The sequence below is a fragment of the Pygocentrus nattereri genome, chromosome 16 (genome assembly GCF_015220715.1).
Source record: "Pygocentrus nattereri isolate fPygNat1 chromosome 16, fPygNat1.pri, whole genome shotgun sequence".
Classification (NCBI taxonomy): domain Eukaryota; kingdom Metazoa; phylum Chordata; class Actinopteri; order Characiformes; family Serrasalmidae; genus Pygocentrus; species Pygocentrus nattereri.
This window is the reverse complement of record NC_051226.1, coordinates 9904736-9926819: the sequence shown is the minus strand read 5'-3', so window position 1 is coordinate 9926819 and position 22084 is coordinate 9904736. Positions and strand designations below refer to the sequence as shown.

The 22084-nt window shown below is 38.0% G+C and overlaps 1 protein-coding gene across 1 annotated transcript in view; it reads left to right on the top strand.

Annotated features, from left to right (window-relative positions):
* Positions 1–3043: 3043 nt before the first annotated feature.
* si:ch211-196i2.1 (collagen alpha-1(I) chain) overlaps positions 3044–22084 on the top strand; it is a 114123-nt gene continuing 95082 nt past the window's right edge. Inside the window, exon 1 of the mRNA XM_037546077.1 lies at positions 3044–3173. Coding sequence (XP_037401974.1) covers positions 3044–3173 — 130 coding nt within the window. The remainder of the gene's footprint in view (positions 3174–22084) is intronic.

Here is a 22084-nt window from a genome sequence, read left to right as displayed (position 1 = left end):
TTTGTAGGATAAAGCTTACTGTTTAAGTCCAGGGGTGAGTAGACTGTTGGGATAATGTACAGCAGGGCTATGCAACAAGATGACACTTTATAATTGCTCCTCATTCTCTGTAGCTTTACCTCCTGGACTCTGCAGATCCAGGCTTAAACATGAATCGGACTAAGACACCACTATTCAGTTAAAAAAAACGATGGCAATGGCTAGCGTTGTATGTGGCATTGAAAACAGGCCAAAGGCCAAAAGGCCTGTTAGCGAGAGCAAAAACTGGACATTGCCTGAGCAGGAAAAAAAATGCATGCCATTGTCCTGCACTCAAAAATGGAATCAGGATCAGAATCTACAAAGTGTTTCAACCTGACAAACAGTTGATGGTTAATTGAAAGGCTCTGAATAAGATTTTTTACAGTATGTGACCTCACAGTGATCTGCCTTGACCACTTATCGCCCCACCCCTCATCCTCCTTTTTTGAGGGAGAGTTGAGAATTGTGCACCCAGTAGACCTGTGACTATCCCAAACCACCCTTTCTGTAAAAATGATTAGAATAACTTTCAACCAGGTGCCAAATTTAACTCCGCACCACTTTGTCTCCTCATGCTGTACCTTGTCCAGTTGAACTGTGGCCTATCTCCTTGGACATTTTGTCATGTTTGCATGTTATGACAACATATGTGCATGTACAAAATTGTACACCTTCATATATGTTTTTTGCCCTGTTCGATTGGTTGATTTTTAAAAATCACTCTTTCATAAAAGCCACATATTTGTGGGAGTGAATAAAGAAACCTCAGTTGTTGTAAAAGAGGTGTTACCTTCAGGCCACTAAAGCATGGGACTAATGCCGTTGCTTCTAAGCAGATCAGCCATCACCACTGTTCACTGACTGTCTGTTTCACTACCATTCATTACTATTTTGTATCACTGAATTGAAAAATATATAAAAAATAAAATTTTAAGAAGTTTGTTTTTGTCGTTGTGATACCAGATCTGATATTTTTATCACTGCTTCAACACAGATTTGTATGAATCCTGTATACAGGGGTAAGCATGCTAAGCTATATTTACAAAGTGCTAAAGTTTTCCAAGCAGTTTGTCATTAAAAGGCAGAATTTCGATCTGAGATCATCAGGGCTTAGAGGTGGCTAGCAATTAATTACATTCACTCAACTTAACTACAATTTTCTGAGAATTCTTTAAAAGGCCCATATAATGGAATAGCAAATAAACGTTTCCTCTTTTTTGCTATAAAAGAGTTTAATGTAAACATGCAGTTCATACAATCCATATTATAGAAGCTGCAAAACAGCCTGTTTCGAATTCTGGACTACTTTTTGAAAGAGGGCAGCTTTTTACTTTACTTTTAGACACAGGGCAGCCAATCAGAACAGGTTTCATTTACATATATCAGTCTTAAAGGAACAGTAACAAAACCAGCCTGTTTCATTCTGAGGATAAGCAGAGACTGTGAAATGGTCACTTCAAATTAATTATGATTTTTGGTATAAAAAAAAATCCCAAACACCACAGATTGACTTAAGACTGACTAACTAAATAAATAAATGTGGCATATGGAACCTTTGAATGATGAATGACTAAGTATAGTCGAGAGGTTCTTACTGTCATTTTAGTGGTTCACACATGGCTCCTGATGTTTTTTGGGAAGGTGTAATTTGATTCAGGTTCTGGAACTGCTTAACTGTTACTGTTTCACTCGCACCTTCCACTTCTGAGCTTTTGTTTTAGACTAAGGAGCTCATAACTAACTTTATTTATTTTTTAATAGATACTGGATATGTGAGACATGTGAGAACAGGGTGGTCAAACTCAACCACTAAGAGGCCCATGTCTCAAGAAATCCAAAGGGTCAAATCTCAAGAAATCAGTTGGCCAGAGAACACCTATTTCATTATGAAACATATTCCATTTTTAAATAACACTTTTCTATAACCTGAACTGGGCATTGTTTATTCAAAATACGGCAAAACATCAAGAGTAAAATATGAGCACTTGTAGTGGACCTTTAAATATTACACGAGTAATGTTACAATATTTTACCTTTTAAAGTATTACAGTATTTGAAATATTAAAGTCCCCAGGAGGTGCGTCTTTTAAATCTACCTCTTTGCTTGAACTAGGCACCTGCCTAAATTAATGTTAGGATCAGTTTCTGAGCTGCTGAGCATTTTATAGTGTTTATAGTGTTTATATTGGTTGAACTGCAGCTGAAATGTGTGTGGGAGGGGGTGATCGCACACATTGTGCTGCAGTGTATACTGAGGACTGCAGTGCAGGTCATTGTGAAATGGGCTAATACTAATAGTAAATTAAATGTCACTCATCAGACCTGCAGGGCCTCATCTCTACATCATTGAACTCACCTGATGCAGCTCATCACCTAATGACTAATCACCAACGCCTTTAATGGGCTGAGCTGGATGTACAAGCAAAGGGAAGCTGCTCCTCTGTGAAGGGGCTATGGTTCTCCACACCCTATCCCAGAGCAAAGCACAATAGATTTAGGGAGAGCTTTATGGGCGTGAAAGCATCGCGGGTTGGCTGGTGATTGGTCTGAAGGCAGGACGTGGGTGGAGTCACCTAAGGTGGTGAGAGCGTTATTTATTGCTTTCCCCACCTGTATTCCGAGCAGTCCCGCCTTCCTGTGCGCTGATTGGCTAGTATTCCTCCATATTGCGCTGGAAGCATGAAGTACTAACCAATCCTAGCGGAGGATTGCGGGGCTTGTCTGAAAACGGGTGTGAAAGAAAAAAGAACGTACCCGAGAAGGTGGTTTTAACGAGCTTTAACGAGGGTAAAGCTGGTAGACCCGAAAGGAGCCCTCAGACAACTCTTACACAAAGATGCAAAATGTGCTTTATTTAAAGAAATTCTGAAGGTGCCTCACGAGCCTCACATCTCTTTAGTGCATGGACCCCCCATCTACCAATCAGAGAACAGAATGAGAAAAGACAGTGGTGTAAGTAGTTGACTGCGAAAAAGTTGAATTGCGTTTAGTCTTCGCCTCGTTAGTCCTGCACATCGACGCAATGTTGATCAAAACGATCTCGGCGGCGTTTTTCGTGTTTGCTTTCGTTAAAAGCGTCAGTTCAAGTCCAGCTGGAGTCCAGGCAAGTGATGTGGGCGAAGTGGAGAACGGGTCAGGGATGCTGCAAATTGGTAAGGAGATGCTTCACTGCATGCAGATGAAAATGACCTAAAATATGTGTAATAACTTAATATATGTGGTCAGTAAACGATACATGTGAGTAACAACAGATAAGTTGTAGCATCAGATAAATGTAAGCATTAACTGATGTGTGGGGTTTGTAAACAGTACATCTGGCTAATAACTGATAGCACATATTGGTATTAACTGATACATGCAAGTAATTAATGATACATGTAGATAATAGCTGACACATGGGTTATAACTGATAAATGGCTGTAGTATTTGATTTACATGAGTATTATTGGATGCCTGTGGATAGTAATTGATATATGCAGATAATAGCCCATATATATAAAGCCCTATAGCACTAATATTTGTGGGTAATAACTGATACCTGGGGGTGATATTTGATGTATGTGGGTATGATTTTAATAACTGGTATATGTAGGTAATAACTGATACAATGCGCCTAATAACTGACATCTGGAGGTAATAACTGACATATATGCATAAAATTGATATATGAGTGTAATAACTAGTATATCGCTGTTGTTGGAAGAAAACCTCATATCTCCTCATATCTCACATCAACTTTACAGGAGAAGGAAAAAACCTACTTTACTTTTAATGGAAGTCAGTGGAACCAGTCTTTCCAAGTCATTTTGGGCCATTTCTTTTGGGCCATTCGTCATGAAATTTACAGAAAATGTAAAGAGCAACAGGTATTTTCAAATTGTGTCAAAAACTGAAAAACATCAAAAATGGAGATTCATTATAATTAATAATAATTAATAGAATGCAGCTAATAACTGATATATGTAGGTAAAAACTGACAAATGTGGATAATAATTGATGTATGAGTGTAATAACTGATACATGTAGGTAAGAACTGATACAATGTGGCTTATTCTGGAGGTAATAACATACATGACATATATGCATAATAATTGATATATGAGTAATAACTAGTATATGTACGTAATAACTGATGCATGTAAGTAATAACAGATACGATGCGGCTAATAACTGATACATGTAAGTAATAACAGATACGATGTGGCTAATAACTGAAATATGTAGGTAATAACAGAAATATGTGAATAATAATTGATGTATGAATTTAATAACTGGTATGTGTAGGTTAAAACGGATACAATGTGGCTAATAACTGACATATGTAGGTAAAACTGACATATGTGGATAATAATTGATGTATGAGTGTAATAACTGGTACAATGCTGCTAATAACTAATGTGTAGGTACTAATTGACTTATGTGGATAATAATTGATGTATGAGTGTAATAACTGGTACAATGCTGCTAATAACTAATGTGTAGGTACTAATTGACATATGTGGATAATAATTGATGTATGAGTGTAATAACTGGTACAATGCTGCTAATAACTAATATGTGTAGGTACTAGTTGACATATGTGGATAATAATTCACATATGTATGTAATAACTGGTACATGCAGCTAATAACTGATACAATGTGACCAAACTGATATATGTAGGTAACAACTGCTATGAATATGCTGTTCATTTCAATGTCTAAATGAACCTAATTTACCAGTCATTAGTGTAATCACTGTACAATAACTTTTACTTAACCAATTTGAACACATTTAACTGTTGTTTGTGTTCATGCTAGAAGTCAAAACTAATATGATGTGCTTGCCCAATTCATTATTTACACTGCATTATATTGCACATATTGTATGTACTAATGCTTTTAAACAGCCTCATGGAGCCGCTGTGGTGTAACACTGTGTAGTAGATGAACAGGTGCAGCTGTTTATGTAATTATTGCAGTTCTCTGTTGCTCCAACCTGCCCGGTTCAGTTGCACTACGTAGTCTCTCTGTTATCTGAAGATGCTAATTATCGTCTGCACCTTTATTTGATCTTTGCTTAGTGATCGGACTCTGTGTGGTAAGCAAGGAGCAATGATTCTGTCCTAGAATGTTCGAGCACTAGTTTTTGTAGGCTGTAACACATGTTAAACGGATCTGAGACAGATGTTGGTGGAGTTTTGTGCCAGAGTGATTTGTTAGACCTGTTAGGAGATGATATCACCTCAACAAACACATGGCGCTTTGAAAACATCTTCACCCAAAGGGGATTAGCTAAATTTGTCAGGTTGACTGTTTACAATTACATAATATACAGAGGTAATTACTTTTTCCTTAGATGGCTATACTAAGACAAGGCTATATCATCATTTATTGTTTTGGCTTGTAGTTTATTCCTCAGCTCACCACTGAAAGGGGCTTTAACAGACTTAAAAAGGGGGCTCTGTGTATTTAGAACGTATTTGTATTTGCGGCATGTTTAATCAAGTCTACACAATGCCTTGGCAATTCTCACAGCAAGCCTCGCATGCTCCCTATGGCTTTGTCAACAAACACAGCAAATTAATCAGCTTGGTTCCCACCGCAAGCTAGCACCATTAGCAATATTTAGAAAATTAGCTGTGCTCTTTGACTTTATAGCCTTCCATGTATCCAGTGTTATTTTAAGGGCCTGTCTCCTACATTTTCTTGTATTTTTCTCCCTTGAGGTCCATTTATAATATTTGTGTGGTTTTGAGCACCAAAAATGGTCATAATTTGTTCTGACATGACAATTTTCTCTCTATCCCTTACAAATAAACAAGCTGTTTTTGTTATTGTGCCATTAAGACCTATAAAGGACAAATGATCTGTGTTCTGAGTGACTGTGCTGAATTGTGCCTCATTCAGATAGCAGTCTGGGCTGCAACTGTCCTTATAACTGCAGTGTGAATGGGCAGAGCTAAACTGCTACAGGCTGAGTAGGTGGATGTATGTAAACTCTTTAACTGCTTTTGCAGCATGGCCTCCATATAAGGACTGCTTAGATCGGATTGAATGGTTAAGTTTTGAAACTTTGTCAAGTGAGGGAAATTTTTCCATAGTATGGACCCTTTAGGGAAGATGCCTAACAACACTCTATTCAGTGTACTGAAAACATATGGAAAGGACAGATATGGTCAAAAACATCTGACTTGTTTATAACGTCCCATCTGGTCAAAGAAAATGACACAGTTTTATTGAACTCAGTGAGAGATTTTATTGGTTTTTCCCTCATTCTTCTTTTCGGTTGTTTTAATTAACTTACCTAAATCCCCAAAACTGTTCTCAAAAAAGGTGCAACTGAAATTTTATAGGTGAAGATTTTATGGTACGATTGACAGACGAATCCTCTGGTGAGCTGAATGAATCCAGACCGCTGTTCATCACTGAATGTTTCCATTACGTCCTCTGAGACAGTGTTAGACGATATGGCGATTTGGCATGGAAAGCCCTCTTAAAATGCTGCCCATTCTCACTTAGCTGACCTGTGCCATTATCTAATAGTCCTCCAGGTACCTGTAGCGTCAAGCCCAGTCTTTGTGAGGTGGGCACTAGTTTATTTCCAGTTTTATTACCCTCACGTCCCTGTAATAAACCTGGCCTTGCTCTCTAAGGGTTCTGTTCATTTTTGTTAAAGTGAAACTTGAAGATGAAGAGTGAAGTAATGTGAAAGCAGCCCACCACAGCTGCGACTGAGTGGTCTTAAGGAATTCTGTTCACAGCCTTTAATGCGTCACATATTACTGAAAGCACAGAAACATGAGCTTTGAAGTCTGTGATGTCATACCATGGCCTAAATCACTCAATGGAGTGGTTATGGTTGATTACAACAAGACCTTTGTTGCTCTGAAAATGTGTTTTTAATTATGCCAATTCCTGATGTTGAGTTTGAATCTGTTTTAGACATTTACGTACACCATATGTGAAAAAGTTTGCCTGCTCGTTTCTTCTGAAATCAGGGGTATTAATAGAGAGTTTGGCCCCAATCCTATCTTATTTTTACCCCTACCTCTTGTTTTTTGAGTGTTATCTTGCCCCTTGGAATTGAGTTAAACAGGTAGTGGTTGAAATCTTCCCCTCTGAAATGGGACCCTTAAATAATAAACATTACTTCATTAACTGGCTACTAGCGCTGCTCTGTAGGCGACCCTGCCAGTCAGCAGTGACAGCAGAGGATTTAAGGTGGAATGGGAAATTTAGCTAGCTAGCTACCAAGAAATCAACAAACCACTGACGATTCTTTATGCTTGTTATAAAGGAAAAGACCATAATACACTGAAACGACATTAAACTAAGATAATAGGATGGTTATCGTAATTTTTCATTTTGAAAGTAATCAGATTTGTGGGTTTCTTTGTGGCTTGTGCAGCCATCTTATTGATTTTTCTTTTTTCTTCATAACACTCTGTTTGGAATGTGCCTCTGAAAAACCAAGGGCCAATAAGGCCTTGCACTTCGCCCTACCTCTCCATCTTAACAAAAATCCGAACACCCTACCCCTAGATGTGAACATGCAAAATGGAAGGGTAAGGACTCAGTATTAGGGGTAGGGAGTGGCCCTTTGCCTCCCTTTGCTGCAGTAGCACTTCTGAGAAGGCTTTACACTAGTTGTTCAAACACTGCTGTGAGGATTTGATTGCATTCAGCAACAACAGCATTAGTGAGGTCAGGTGCTGATGTTGGATGATTAGTTCTGGATCACTCCATCTCATCCCACAAGTGAACGATGGAGCTTCATCGTGCTAGAGAATGCGGTTCTACTGTTCCACAGCCCAGTGCTGAGGGTTTTATACCTCTCTCGCCAATGCTTGGCATTGGGTTTGGTGACCTTAGGCTCATGTGTGGCTGCTCCAGAGCATCCCATTCTGCTGTCAGTGTTTTCTGCAGAGATTATATAAGTTGTGTGTGCACCTTGAAGTAATTAGAAACTGGATACTATTGTAAAGGGATGAAACACCATTCTTCCAAAAGACGTTGCCTCAGTAGAGATTCTGGACCAGTGTGTAAGACGATGCTCTCCACCACTGTCCTCAGAATACCTACTGAGGCAACGACTACCAAATTGTTTGATATCTGGTGACTGTGATGCCATAGCATTATCATTTACATCCTTTTTGTACTCGTCAAACCATTCAGTGACTACTTTTGCCCTGTGGACAGAGGCCTAGTAGATTGCACTCCCATCACCCTAGAAGTGCTACAATAACTTTGTACTGATTTGCAGTGACTTGCCCTCCAGCAGACCCAAACCACGCTAGCACAATGATTAATCCCTAGCATAACATAGCCACTGGACACCCTCACTGTAGGGGCCAAGCATTTTGGCCTATTCTGTTTTCTCAATGCATGCACTCACCCACCAGTGGAGAATATGGTGAAGGGTGACTTATTTGACTATATTACTTTTTCTACATCTATGTAGGCCAGTGCTGGTGATTTTTGCACCACTGACCTGTCAACTGTACATTAGTCTGTGTAATGAAGGGTTCATGCACTGCAACCCTACATTAATATTCCTCTTGAGGCAGCTGTAGATGGACTGTCCTTGCTAACACAGTCTGACCACATCCTACCTTGACATTCTCAGTTGCTTTTCTGTATTTTCCTTACATTTTTCACTGATATATGAGCATCATGGTCATTAAATGTTTGTTTTTGACCAGAATACTGTCTTTCCCCTAGATCTGAATGTAAATGTCAATTTAGTCATTGTTCCTCTTGAAACACTAGCTGGTTGTCTTTGTGATTGAAGTTTCTGCCATGCATGCTCTGGTTTTGTTTCGATAGAAACAATATGTAACAGTCAGCATATATATTTGAGAGCAGTTCTACTCTTGCTATATGTCAGTCTTTCATTTCACTTGAGTAAAGTTTTTCACTAAGCTGATTCATTTGAGGTGGACGGTGGACAGTGGTCCAGGTCTTTTGAGATGGGATCCACAAAACCTTATCAGACTAACTTAGAAAACACAGCAAGTGCTTGGCATTTTATAAATAACTCAATTTACAGCTTAACTGGGGACATAAGAGGTAGATTATTGTTTATGAAGTAATTATTTGGTAGAGGTTTGTTCACCTAATAGTGACCAGGCTAGCAGGAGCGGTTTATGGTGTAACAATGTCTGTTTATAGTTCCTCTGATGTTTTGCATCCAAAAGAATCAGCTTAGGAGACCAAAACCACCTCATTCTCCCCACCGAGCATATGACTGTCACATGCTGGTTATTAGAGAACAATAGAAGTCAAAAATATTTGTTTTCTATTGTTTTTGCTTATAAATGACTATGCCTTTGAAGTTTCACTTTGGCTCGGATTAATAAAAAATAGGCACATTTGTTCATTGACTTGTAAAATAATTTGATGGAGGATTTTGTTAATCCCACAGCTCAGACTTTGTTTTTTTGTGTGTGTGAGAATAATAAGGTCTGAGAGATTTTGTATGATTTGTGAGAATCTTAATCTGTTGTTTTTGGCTTTATTATTTAAAGAAAAATAACATACACCAATTTTAATTCATTTTCATAATCAAAATTTAATTTGATTGTATCAGTTGACTTATTTGTAACAGATCCGAAGCAGGTATTCAATATTCTGCCCTGTGTTGCAGATCCACACTTATATGAAAATCATTTACCATTGCTTTCATTATTTTTTAGTATCATTTGATGCATGTAGCGTAAATGAGCTCCAGTTTGTTTAGATAGTTTTGTCACATGATTTGATCAGGTGGCTGTGCAGTGTTTGCATGCAAGGTACTTTATTTTTCTATAGGCCATCTGAAGCCATAACATAATGCCCAAGCCCTGTCTATCCCTAATCTCAGTTTTCTGTGGTCTGATTTGAATTTATGTATCTAGATTACTCCAAATGCAGGCCTAGCAATACAGCTCCCTCTCCATCAGTCTCTATTTAAGTGATCTGACCAAATCCATGATCATCAATCAACTTAAGGCACTCTTTGTGCTAGAATGCAACATTAAAAGTGATGTATGGTGAGCACAGGATGGAGGACATCAAAGAAGTGGGACTGGTTCCCCCATAAATGTTGCTGTATTAGTTAAAATTGTTCATAATTGACATCTGTGTCCTAAAATCTGACTCACAATGCTTTGTTTGGACTTGGCTCATCTAGTTCTGATGAAAGACTCAAACATCCATCAAGTATAGTGCATGTTTATTGCACTTACACTTGCACTTAGTTACTTAGTTACTTGCACTTTGGTTTATTGCATTTGTTTAATATAAGTGAGAAAATGTAAATGCTGATGGATTAATTTTTTAGGCTTAGTTAGAAGTCAAAGTTTTTGTCATGGTATAATTTGATATGAATAATTTTGGTGACACTTTATTTTGAGAAGTCCTTTTAGATAAAACACTCAACAGACTCTCAGTAACACATGAAAAACATTTAAGGGTTAGAATCAGGGTTAGGATTAGGACCAGGGTGAGGGTTAGGTTTTGGGTAAGGTTGGTATGGTTAGGTTTGAGTAATGGAAGTAACATATTATCAACACATCTACTTACTGTAAGTAAAGTATCAACAGAACATCTGCAAGGTATTTACTTCAGTGTATTCAGATGCTTCACTACTCCTACTTCAGTATGTGTTGTTGATGGGTTACTGATAATATGTTAAGAGTTTATTAATCATCTACAAAGGACCACTCCAGATGAGGTGTTACCTGTATTTTGGCAGCACTTTATTTAGAGGCTACCTCCACAGGGACTTCACAAATGACTTTTTGTTGACATGGCAGCCTTACACTAAAGTAATGCACATGTGGTAGAGCTATAATGCTGTTGTGAAGCACTGCTTCCAAGGAAACAAAACTTATAAAGCAGCTTGAGTTTGTGTGGCTGCAGATATGAACAAATAATTTGTTAGCCATGTGTGCAGCCGCACAGGTTTTCTCAGTGAAATTGTTAATATCATAACTATAATAAATGTCAGCAACTTTGAATGACGCTTGAGTACATTTTACATATTTACAGTTATACATGGGAAAAGATGTATGAAAATGATCATTTAAGTTCAAAGTCATCACAATTTTTTCCATATATCTGATATATGGTGTTCTTGGAACCAGGCTTGGTTCCAGGCTTCAGTGAGGTCATTAGTTGTGAGTGATGGTTTATCGCCATGTTATAATGGAACTTTAGTTTAAGCCTCTGTCATTTACTACATAAAACTACATACTACAAAAATCTTGCTATTACTTTATAAATACAGTATTGAATGCTTATGCATTATAAAGTCCCTTTGTATTTAGCATTCAATTAAAGAAATAAGAGTACGTATTCTATATTGTATATTCTCTATTATATATATATAAAACTGTTGATCAAGATAAATAAAATAATAAATAATACATTATTAAATCGTTATAAATATATAATTATACTGGTATGTACATAGTTACATTTGAATAACATAGCAAAAAAAGTAATAACTGACCTCTAAGGGTTAAAGCTTGCATAGCAGGACTTGGGCTTGATTTCTGTGAGTAGAGATCTCAGAGATTTGGTGATGATGTACCGCTCCCTTTACTCAAACCCTGATCTGGACTGTTAAAGGCGTTAGGCTTCAGTTCAGCAGAAAAGGGCTGCTGATGCTGTGATACACTTGTTGGTACTTGCACAGCTTGTAAACACTGTACAGCTGGCTGTAATGATATGATGGGGTCCGTTTTGTCTCCAGCGCCGATTGTTATTCCAAACATTATGACAGCAACCATGGTAATGTGCTGCTGAAGAGGAGAACACTGCGAGTGAAAACACCTGCAGATTCTGGCCTTCTCTGCATCTTACAATCAGGTGATAGTCTCAGTGGTGTGCTTTCTCCCTCCGTCTCACTCATAGGCAGCCTCACATATGACATCCATTTTCTCTCTGTTTCTCTCTCTGTCTCTCAGTGTCTGTCTGAGATTTGCTTCTTTGTGTGGCTGTTCTTATTTGTGAATGACACTTTTGAGATACAGGCTTTATCTTTGAGATAGAGGAGAAAATGAAGCTGCTTCAGAAATAAATCCACAGGTGTTTCTGTCCATCCTTCCACTGTGGGAAGACAACTCAGCACTATAAGTCTGAAAGGATGTGTAGCTGTCAAGAAGCTTCACTGTGAAAAACAGACAAATCAAACAACCAAGACTGAGCTTCTGAAGATACACACTTAAAAAAAGATGATTCCTCAAGGGTTCTTTTGTAAAGGAAATGGTTCTATATAGAACAGTGAACATTCAGACGACTCTTTGCATGTTTAAAGGGTTCTTTGCATCATGAAAGGGTTCTTTAGATTTATGGAGAATGTGTTGTAAATGGTTCTATATAGAACCTTTATGATCAGACTAGTCTCTTATTTACTATAGCTTTACTGATAGGAACAGACCCCAGAAGCTTTGTGAATATGAGCCATTGTTCCTACACTTTTGGAACACTGAAAATAGTATCCTGCTAGAAAATATGATAAGACTTTATAAATCCCTTCTGAGACATACAGAAAGGGCAGGATAGAATCAGGACAGCCCTGCTGTAGAGCTGGTCTTGTAACCGCACATTATGACTTTGCTTGGCACCACTCTGTCCTCAGAGACACCTTAAAACTATCATGTTATTGTAAATCATCTTAAAAAAAAACAGAAAAAAATGAAGTTTAGCAGCTGTGGCTCGAATAATGACCCCATCAGTGTTGCCAGATGACATCATGTTATTTCGAGGCTAAACACACATTTCTTGGACTGTTCACGGTCCACAATGCAACCTGTTTCTTCTGGAGCCCAATCGAGCCTACTGACCCATATAGTCTTACTCTATGCCACCGATGACCCATGATGACATCATCACCAAGAACCATTTGGGAAAATAAACAGGTCAAACACGGTCAAACATGCCATTCATATTCCTTTTTATGGACCACAGACTGCTTTTTTTATAAAAGTAAAGAAGGTTTGACATAGCAAAAGTTTCAAAATGTACTGCCCTGTCCATAGAGTCCATATATGGATATTTAACAGTGAAAACCAAATAACAGCTAGTTGGGAAATTCAATGTGGTTGTGATGTCACAAAAACCATAATATTTACATATATTCATCCCACAGCAGTTTAGCGCCACACCTGATTTAAAAAGGACTGTTTGAGCCTGTACTTCTTTCTGCATGAGGCCCAGTGCAGGTCAACCAATCAGAAAAGAGATCATTTAATCAATTAAACTTGCTGTGTTGTCATTGCAACCACAAGCTAAAGTTGTCCTAAATATGTGTTTGAATCATAACGGACTTCAGTTCATGATCACATGAATGAAACTTTTTTCTATGTTTGTGAGTCCTAAAAGGCCATCGGTTCATGTATTTTATGTACAATTTCCTGTGAGTTTTTTGATGTGAAATGGTGCATTGTGGTGAAACCAGAGGTTGCAATGTTTTATTTGTTATGCTAATCTAGTGAACTTACATTTGCTTTTTATATGTAACGTTATTTATGGTAATATCATGGTAAATCTGAAAAAAAAAAACATTTTACTCAGTACTGTTTAGCCTTACAACACCCCTGTTTTATCTCTTTGCCCTGTTTATAGGTCAAAAGCCATCATAGAACAATCTAACATAGAATGTCTTTGGCAAACTATTTGTAATCATTTGATGGAAAAAATACTTTATATAATGCTGCTTTTAGCAATATTAAACTCTATCACTGGTTCCTATCACCACCATTGTGAACAATTCTGGCTTAGGAAGTTTCTATAAAATGGAGCATTTCACATCAAACCACACCAAAGGACTTTTACATTTGTTTACATTTTAACCATGTAATTATTTAATTATGCAGAAATGCAGAAGATATATAGTATCCCCTCTTTACGTCTGCTGTACATCCATAGGCTTTCAATTCTTTATCTTGGGAAAACATTCAGTTTTTGTTAGATTGTTGTTCTTTTCTTATGTTTAAGATAAAATTAAGTGACCCTTATTAGTCCCACAAATTTTCCCTCTGCATTTAACCTATCCATGAGGTGACACACCACATAGGCACTAGTAAATGCACACACACACACAGGGGCAGTGAGCACACTTGCCCGGAGGAGTAGGCAGCCCTATCTGCAGCACCCGGGGAGCAGTTGGGGGTTAGGTGCCTCGCCTAAGGGCACTTCAGTGCTGTCAGCTGAAGGGATTGATTCAGCGACCTTTCAGGTCCACAAGGTTCTCTAACCTCCAGCCCATGACTGCCCCAATATGCCTTACTTCCCACTCACCACCATCACTGGCTTTGTTGTTCCAATCGGCTGGAGTTTCCTTCCGTTCTTGTATTCATGAGATAATTAAAATAAATATGAATTCATCATGGGCAAACAGTAAATAAGATATGTGAATCAATAGCATTTTAGGGCTTCTGTACTGTTGTTATGAAGCTTATCTTTTTGTATTAGAGTCATTTTAGGCAATGATAATTGTAGAATTTTGTATTGATGCACTGTCTAACTATAATGTATGATGTTCTGTCACCCAAAACATGCCTACTTTCCTTTGTGTTTACAATCACTCTTGGTTAAATCTCTTAGATCTGTGGCATCTATTCTCCTGACTGGTCTTGATTAATGGAGGATTTTCTGTTGGCCAAACATGTGTCAGCTCTCTGCAGAAGCCAGCTCGACTGTGAAGGCTGGCATTGCAGAGCTGACAGAAGCTTGCCGCAGGGGAAACTACCTAAATTTGTTTTCTGTTTTCTCTTCCTTTTCATTCTCGCGTGTCGCTTGGATCTTGCCCAGGGACCATGCTCAGGCTCTGAAATTCCTCGGGTCGGAGCCCCCGTCAGGACACGTTAAATGTCTTAAGCTGTTGTTTGCTTTACTCAGATTGATTTGCCTTTGAGAGTATTCTCTGATCTCAACAGCCCAGGCTGGGTTTGGCAATGCTGCCTTCGTGAGTCTTGCTAAAAGCTTTGAAGATGTTTGCATGAGAGGACAGTTATGAGTCTTTCTTCAATGATACATTCAACATTTGCATTTGTCCCCTGTAAGTCAGACGTTAAAATCTGTCCCCAGAGTGGAGGGCTACATGCATCTTCACGTTGGTTATAGGAAAATGGCTCAGCATGTGGAATTGGAGCTTTCTGTGCTATTGTGTTTTCTATCACTGTATAAAAAAGAAGCTTATTGTATTTACATCTGCAAGTATTAGAGTACTTCTCATTTCATTTTTAAGAACAATGAAAATATCCATTTTTTTTCAGCCATTGGTTAGGACCTCAGGAGCTGAACTGAAGACCTAACATTAGACTGAAACCAAATTAACTGATCACATTTCAATTTCCAATTTGTGACACCAGTTCCATGAGAAAAAAGTCCCTCTATGCTTTCTGAAAGTCCTAGATATGTCATTGACTGTGAATACGAACTGTGGTCTAACTAGGTTTCTGTCAGTTTATAGAAAAGAAAAACAGCAGCAGCAACAGCTCTATTTACCAAGTCACTGTAAATCTGCAACATACCAGGGAAATGTATTTGTTCCAATGTTTGTTGCAAACTTTAAATGAAACATGGAATATCTTTTCTAAGCTTTAAAAGTTTGTAGGTTACCTAGAACAACCAAAAATGTTAATGCGATTGTTTGCATTCTGTCTAACCGAGGGGCAGCCGTTTTAAATTCCCACCCTGTTTTTGAAGGACTTACTACCTGTTTCATTGTTGTCGACTATCTAAGCGTGTAGTTATGCAGGTTGCATCATTCTGTCTTGACACCATTATCATCCTATCATCTCACTTTCAGGACAGAGATGACTAATAATTGCATATGCTGCCAAATAATTGCTGCCATGCTGGATGAAATTATATCATTCAAAAGTTATTACTGTACTATCTCCTGCATGTCCTTGCAGCATGCTGTTTGCATTGGCCACCTTTGAAGTACACTGTATGCATAGTAGGTGATTGCTTGTTTCCTTTAGAAGAATCTATATTTTTACTATGCGTTTTAAATTGGACAGTTGGCAACTATGTTGTCACAATGTTTGTAACTATGTTAATAAAGCATGTTAATCCCTCCTCAAAAGCACACATAATATAATATAGAGGTACACTATATTTCCAAAAGTATTTGCTTGTCTACCTTCGCACGCATATGAACTTGAGTAGCATCCCATTCTTAATCCATAGAGTTTGATATGATGTCGGCCCACCCTTTGCAGCTATAACAGCTGCAACTCTTCTGGGAAGGCTTTCCACAAGAATTAGTGATGAAGGTCTTTAAGCTGCTCAAAACTGCTTTATTCCAGATTGCATGCTTAACTCATGTCGGCTTCATTGGCTGGTGAAGTCTAAATCATTTTCCTACAGCTCTGTACAGCTCGATTCTTGGTAATTAATATATTCAAAGGAATTAAATCGCTCTGTTGTTGGCTGTAATCAGTTTTTTTTTTGTTGATAGTCCATAGAACAATTTTCATAGAACACATGCAGGTAAGTCACTGAAACTCAGTTAGTTGTGTTCTTTCAATGAAATTAAGTGAATCGTCAAATTTATTTGACAGGTGTTTGCTTGGTCAGTGTAATCTAGTTGAGTAAAACTCAGCATCTTTCCTATTGGCTCCTGTCATGATCTATTTGCATGTTGCTTTATTTGTGTTACCCTCTTTGTGTTGTCTTTCTCCCTGGCCTGGCCAACTTCCTTTGTGTGTCTATCTTTCTTATACTTCATGGTGACTGATGACATTGTTATTGGCTGTAAGTTACCATGTGATCTACCGCTGAGTGTATTTTATGACAGCTTAGTATCGCAGTAATAATGTAATGATGTTATGTAGGTCTATCTTGAACTTATTCATATATCTGATTTACTTCAATTTACTGACTACATATTACTTATCGAGTATCTTAAACGCTACTTAACACAGTTGTGTGAAACAATTTGACATAACATTTTTAGGTAAAATTAACGTTTCATTTTTGGGTCATACATAAATGCATAAAATCTGCCCAATTAATTAGAATTTAGTCAAATCACTTTATTGATTAGATTTACTTGAATTTCTCAAATACTTATTTCTTGATCAAGCATCTTAGAAGCTACTTAACACAGGTGCATGGAACTCCTTGACGTAACGTGTACAATTGAACGCCTGCTGGCTATCAACCCAAAGAAGTAGGACAGTTCTTTGGACTGCACCTGGAGTTAAAACCGAGACGGTCGCCTGCAACTGCAAGTCACAAGCTACGCCAAATCACAAGGCATCCACACTGAGTCTGGTGTGCATAGCTGGCAGCTGCGTGCTGCTGCACACTAGTATTGCTGGTTAAATGTTTGGAACAACCAAGTATCTGGGTTCATAAAAGTAGTAAGCGTCATGTTTCAGTTATTTGAATGGCTTTTCTGTTTTCAAATATTTAAATTATCAAATTTATTGAATGAACGTTGCAGTCCTAACATTAAATTGGCTCAGCAGCGTCTTGCTAGTGAAACAATGCAATCCGCAAACATACTTTTCTAAGTCACTTTTTAGAGGTTGTACACAGTGATGTCCAGCATTGTCATCTAAGGATAAAGCAGTGCAAGATGTAGTACCGTGGCGGTGATTATCCAGCGTTCACGTTTGACTTGAAAAAAAACATTGTTCTGCACACTCCTAGCAATATGTGAGCAATGGCACCATGAAGCCAGGCAAATGTTAACATGGTGACAATATCACTGGCAGAAGTGGATGATTGACAGAGTAGAGCTTTAGTAGAGTAATTTGTTTATTTAATGTGGAAAAGGCAGGTGCTCTTTTTTTGTATAATACTGGATTCATCTATAATGAAACATCTGACATCCACTACTCCCAAAAAGCTGTTTCTTTCACTGTTGTTGCTGGAGGTGGCAGACTTGTCCGTTTTGGCTCCATTTAAAACAGTGGAACATTTGATTTGCAACTGTCCGCCTGCAACCAACATACGTATAAATGCGGCATAGTGACAGGCTTGTTGTTGGGCAGACAGCATTGTCAAGTGCATGATCGCAGCTATGCTTTCTTGTGGCACTGAATTGTTGTAGAAATTTTAAAATTATTTCCCCACACTAATAAGTCACTAATAAGGCCCTGTGAGTAAACAAAGATGCAAAAAATAAAACAGGCAGAAGAAAATCATTTGATGGCACAGTATTGAAGGCCGGCAAAATACATGGGTCAGTCCAAATCCTTAGGCATTCTGACATGGCTTTAAAGAAGCTGATGAACAGAACATTTAAGTCTTTTGGACAATTTTGAACTGACCTCACCTTTGCTAACTTCATTGTGACTCAGACATTATTTTAAGACCTACCAACCTGTTCAGAGTCTACTCTATTACCAACACGTCCACTCAATTAGCATTACAACTGATTATATTGCCCTTTTCACATTGTACTTAAAATAGGTGAGGTTTCATGTTATTTCAGTGATTAACACTTTAGTCCAAGCATAACATTTCTGTCTAAATGATTCCAGTATGTGTTCTCTTTGGCTTCACCTCAACCTAAATGTTCAGCCATGATGTAATGCTCTTTAGAGGGAGGAAAGTGAAAGGGTAGGGTTGTAAATGGTTGTATATTATTGCTCCTGACCAGTGTGCTGTCCATCACTGTGGCAAGAATGAGGCTAAGCTCAAACTGAGGTAGTGGCTCGCCCCCCCACATAGACCTGTCTACCAGTGGCTGCACTTTTGTTTGGTCTCTAAAGAGTAACATTGATGGCTAACCTTGGGGGTCAGTTTTACTACAGGGTATGAAGCACAAGGTAAACCCAGTAAAAAATTTACAAGTACTTTTACAAGCCTTTAAATGGTCACGTTGGAGCAGTTCTGGTGTTGTTGTGCCCTTTGAATGGCTTCTAACATGATGAGAATGATCCTAACGAGACAGAGAAGGCACTTAAGATGAGAACAAAGCAGAGCTGGTCTGGGTTTTAACTGGGCTACAGCCATATGAGCCTTTATTAAGCAAACAGAGCTTTACCGCTCAAACAGGGCAGCTGGTATCCATCAGATTCTGTTTCTCTAAGCTCAGTCTTTCTGATTTGAAGGCCAGTATGCCTAAAGCATAGTCCCCAGTTTAGCAATTTAGCAGTGTACTGAGGCATGTATGAGGAATGCTGGCTGTTCCTGGCCATTCATATTGAACTATATATAGATGCATACTCTATACTTACACTGAATACTCTACCTATACTACACTCTGCCTACATTTATTGCATTTGGCAGATGCTTTTATCCAGAGCGACTTACAATTTGATCATTTTACACAGGTAGGCCAAGGTGGTGTTAGGAGTCTTGCCCAAGGACTCTTATTGGTATAGTGTAGGGTGCTTGCCCTGGTCGGGGATTGAACCCTGCTCTACAGTGTAGAAGGTAGAGGTGTTACCCACTACACTATACCAACCATATTCACTGCAGATTATGGTGTTTCAATGCAGATTATGGTGTCTTAGCAAGTGATACATATAGGCCATATATCCAGTATTTCTCACTGTGAGATAATTGAACATTATTCAGACTTTTTCTAGACGTTTATACATATCGCAGCTGTCAGAACAAAACCTCCTATCTCCAATTTTGTCATTTTTCAGTTTTTTGCATAATTTCAAAATACCTGTTGTCCATGTTGACTTCATGATAAATTCACCAAAGAAAATGACCAAAAATGACTTGGGGAAAAAGTCTAATTCCATTGACTTACATTGAAAGTAATGTATGTTTTTTCCTTCTCCTGTAAAGTTACCATTTTGGAGAAGTGAGGTTTTGTTCTGACAGCAGTGATATGTTTATTCATAATAATCTCCCGGGGTATTTCACTTGATAAAACTGCTTAAAATAAGTACAGAGGTGAGGAAATAGGCTGAATAATCTTAAATATTCATACCACAGATTCACATTTTCATATTTATTGATGCCACGGAGATACATAATTGATTGTTATGGTCATTCCATTAAGTCCTCTCAATCCATACATATGCTGTTATTCAAAAAGTAGTACTTTAGTGAAACTACATTTTCCCAACTGGTTTCCCCTCCGACTTCTGAGATGTGCATGAGAAGCATCTTAATTGCAAACAAGATTTTCATAGACACAAAGATTTTATCAGTAGTTTTCTGGTGTGCCCATAGCAATGAGGTTATGCAAGTGCTGCCTACACATGTTAGGATCTGTACATGTTTTTATACACTGGGGAAATATGTCTGTAAGCTTGTATGCAAATATCCTTCAAATTTCCATTTAAAGGGGAACAATATATGGTGTTTATGCTGTGGAATAACATGTTTTTCTTCTCTCATTATCTCATTTATCATACCCTTTAGGGGTCAGCAAGTTGTTTTGATCAAGTTTATCATCAGCTCCTCAGTTAATTTTAGATCATATCTGCAGTGTCTGTCTCGGCTTCATTGTTCCTCTGATTACTGAGGCTTTTTGAAATCACTCTCTTTGTAGAAACATCTGAAAGACTTTCCTTAACCAGATTCCTGTAGCCGAAATTATAGTTGAAACCTATTATTTTGGTTATGCTATACTATTTGAATGTGATTATATAATGATAGAGTACTGGACAAAAGGCCACCTTCATTTATTTAATTTCCAGTCAAAACAGCCAGTAGGTCTTTTTCAGCATCAGGGGAAAAAAAACTGAAATCATATGTTCAACAGAAAATTACACGGAATGCTCAATAACTAAATTTAATATAAAATGTGTCAGTATTTAGTGTCTCCACTCTTTGCCTGTATTACAGCTTCCATTCTCTTTGGGAGGCTTGATTTGTTTTTGAAATAAATCTGTAGGGATATTTTTCATACCTTTTAAGTTCAGTCGTAAAAGTTGGTTGCATTTTCTGTTTCTCACAATCCAAGTAATCCCAAACTCATTCAGTGATGTTGAGATCCGGACTCTGGGGTGGACAGTCCATTATTCTGAGAACACCAACAGCTTATTTGTTTGATTTGCAATTGTTTGTCTATGTTCTTTTCTCAGTACATTATGGCAGCTACACATTCTCATAGCATTGAGTTGTCGTCGCACAGTGGAAGGATGGTAAGAAACACCTGTGTAAGTTGAACGCATTAAATGCTGTTTTAAGTGGTGAAGGTATCTGTTTTGGAGGTCTGTCAAATCTCTCTTAAATTTGTTTTTTACTGCAGCTTTGGAAATAAGACTATAGGCACAAAATTATATCATCATAAAACATATCCTCTTCTACTTACCAACTCTCATGTTGTGCATTGATTGAATATGTAGAATCTGTACTTTCTCTGCTTGGTAAAATGAGTTTTAATGTTTTAATGAAGACTAGTTCAAATTCATGTGATTTCTTTGTATGGAAAGCTGGTGTTGTCCAGCACTCTCCACTCCAGATCTGGTGCCTTTGTTCAGATTGACACAGCTCGTGAATTCCATCACTTTCCATTCTGTTTGTAGCACACTTCATAACGCATGTCTCTGCTCCCAGAGGTCCACTCAGTGCTAAAGCTGTTTTTCTCATCTGAGGTAAAACACTGTTGTAGGCACTCAACAGTCATAGTGTGACCAGTACTGCTTAGTGTGACCCCATCATCTGCTTATGCACACACACATGAACACAAAGGGCCATAAGGTCAGAAGACTGACTCCATCTGTTTGCACATGCCTAGAAGTTCTGTGTCTCAGTGGAAATGGAATCTGAGTCTTGCATTTGAGAGTGGCCTGTCACAGTTCATGGTGATTTGCACACATATGTATAGAAGTTAGAAGTATTGAGAGTGTGGTTTTTTTTGTTGTTGTTGTTTTTTGTGTTTTTGTGTTTTTTTTTCCAAAAAGAAAAATGGTCATTAAAATGTTTTGAATAAGTTGATCGTGTTCTCAGTAATGGTATTTCCCAAACATGTTGCACCATTGAGCTAAACTGGTAACATATCCAAGTCCTTCATGTTCATATCAAAGCTCCTCATTTTCTTCATATCCAACCCCATTATTTTCTTCTTTCAGAGAATTAAGTGACACTTTTAAGTGATACTTTTTAATCACACAAACTGGGAAATTTCACATTCACATTTAACCCATCCATGAAGTGATAAA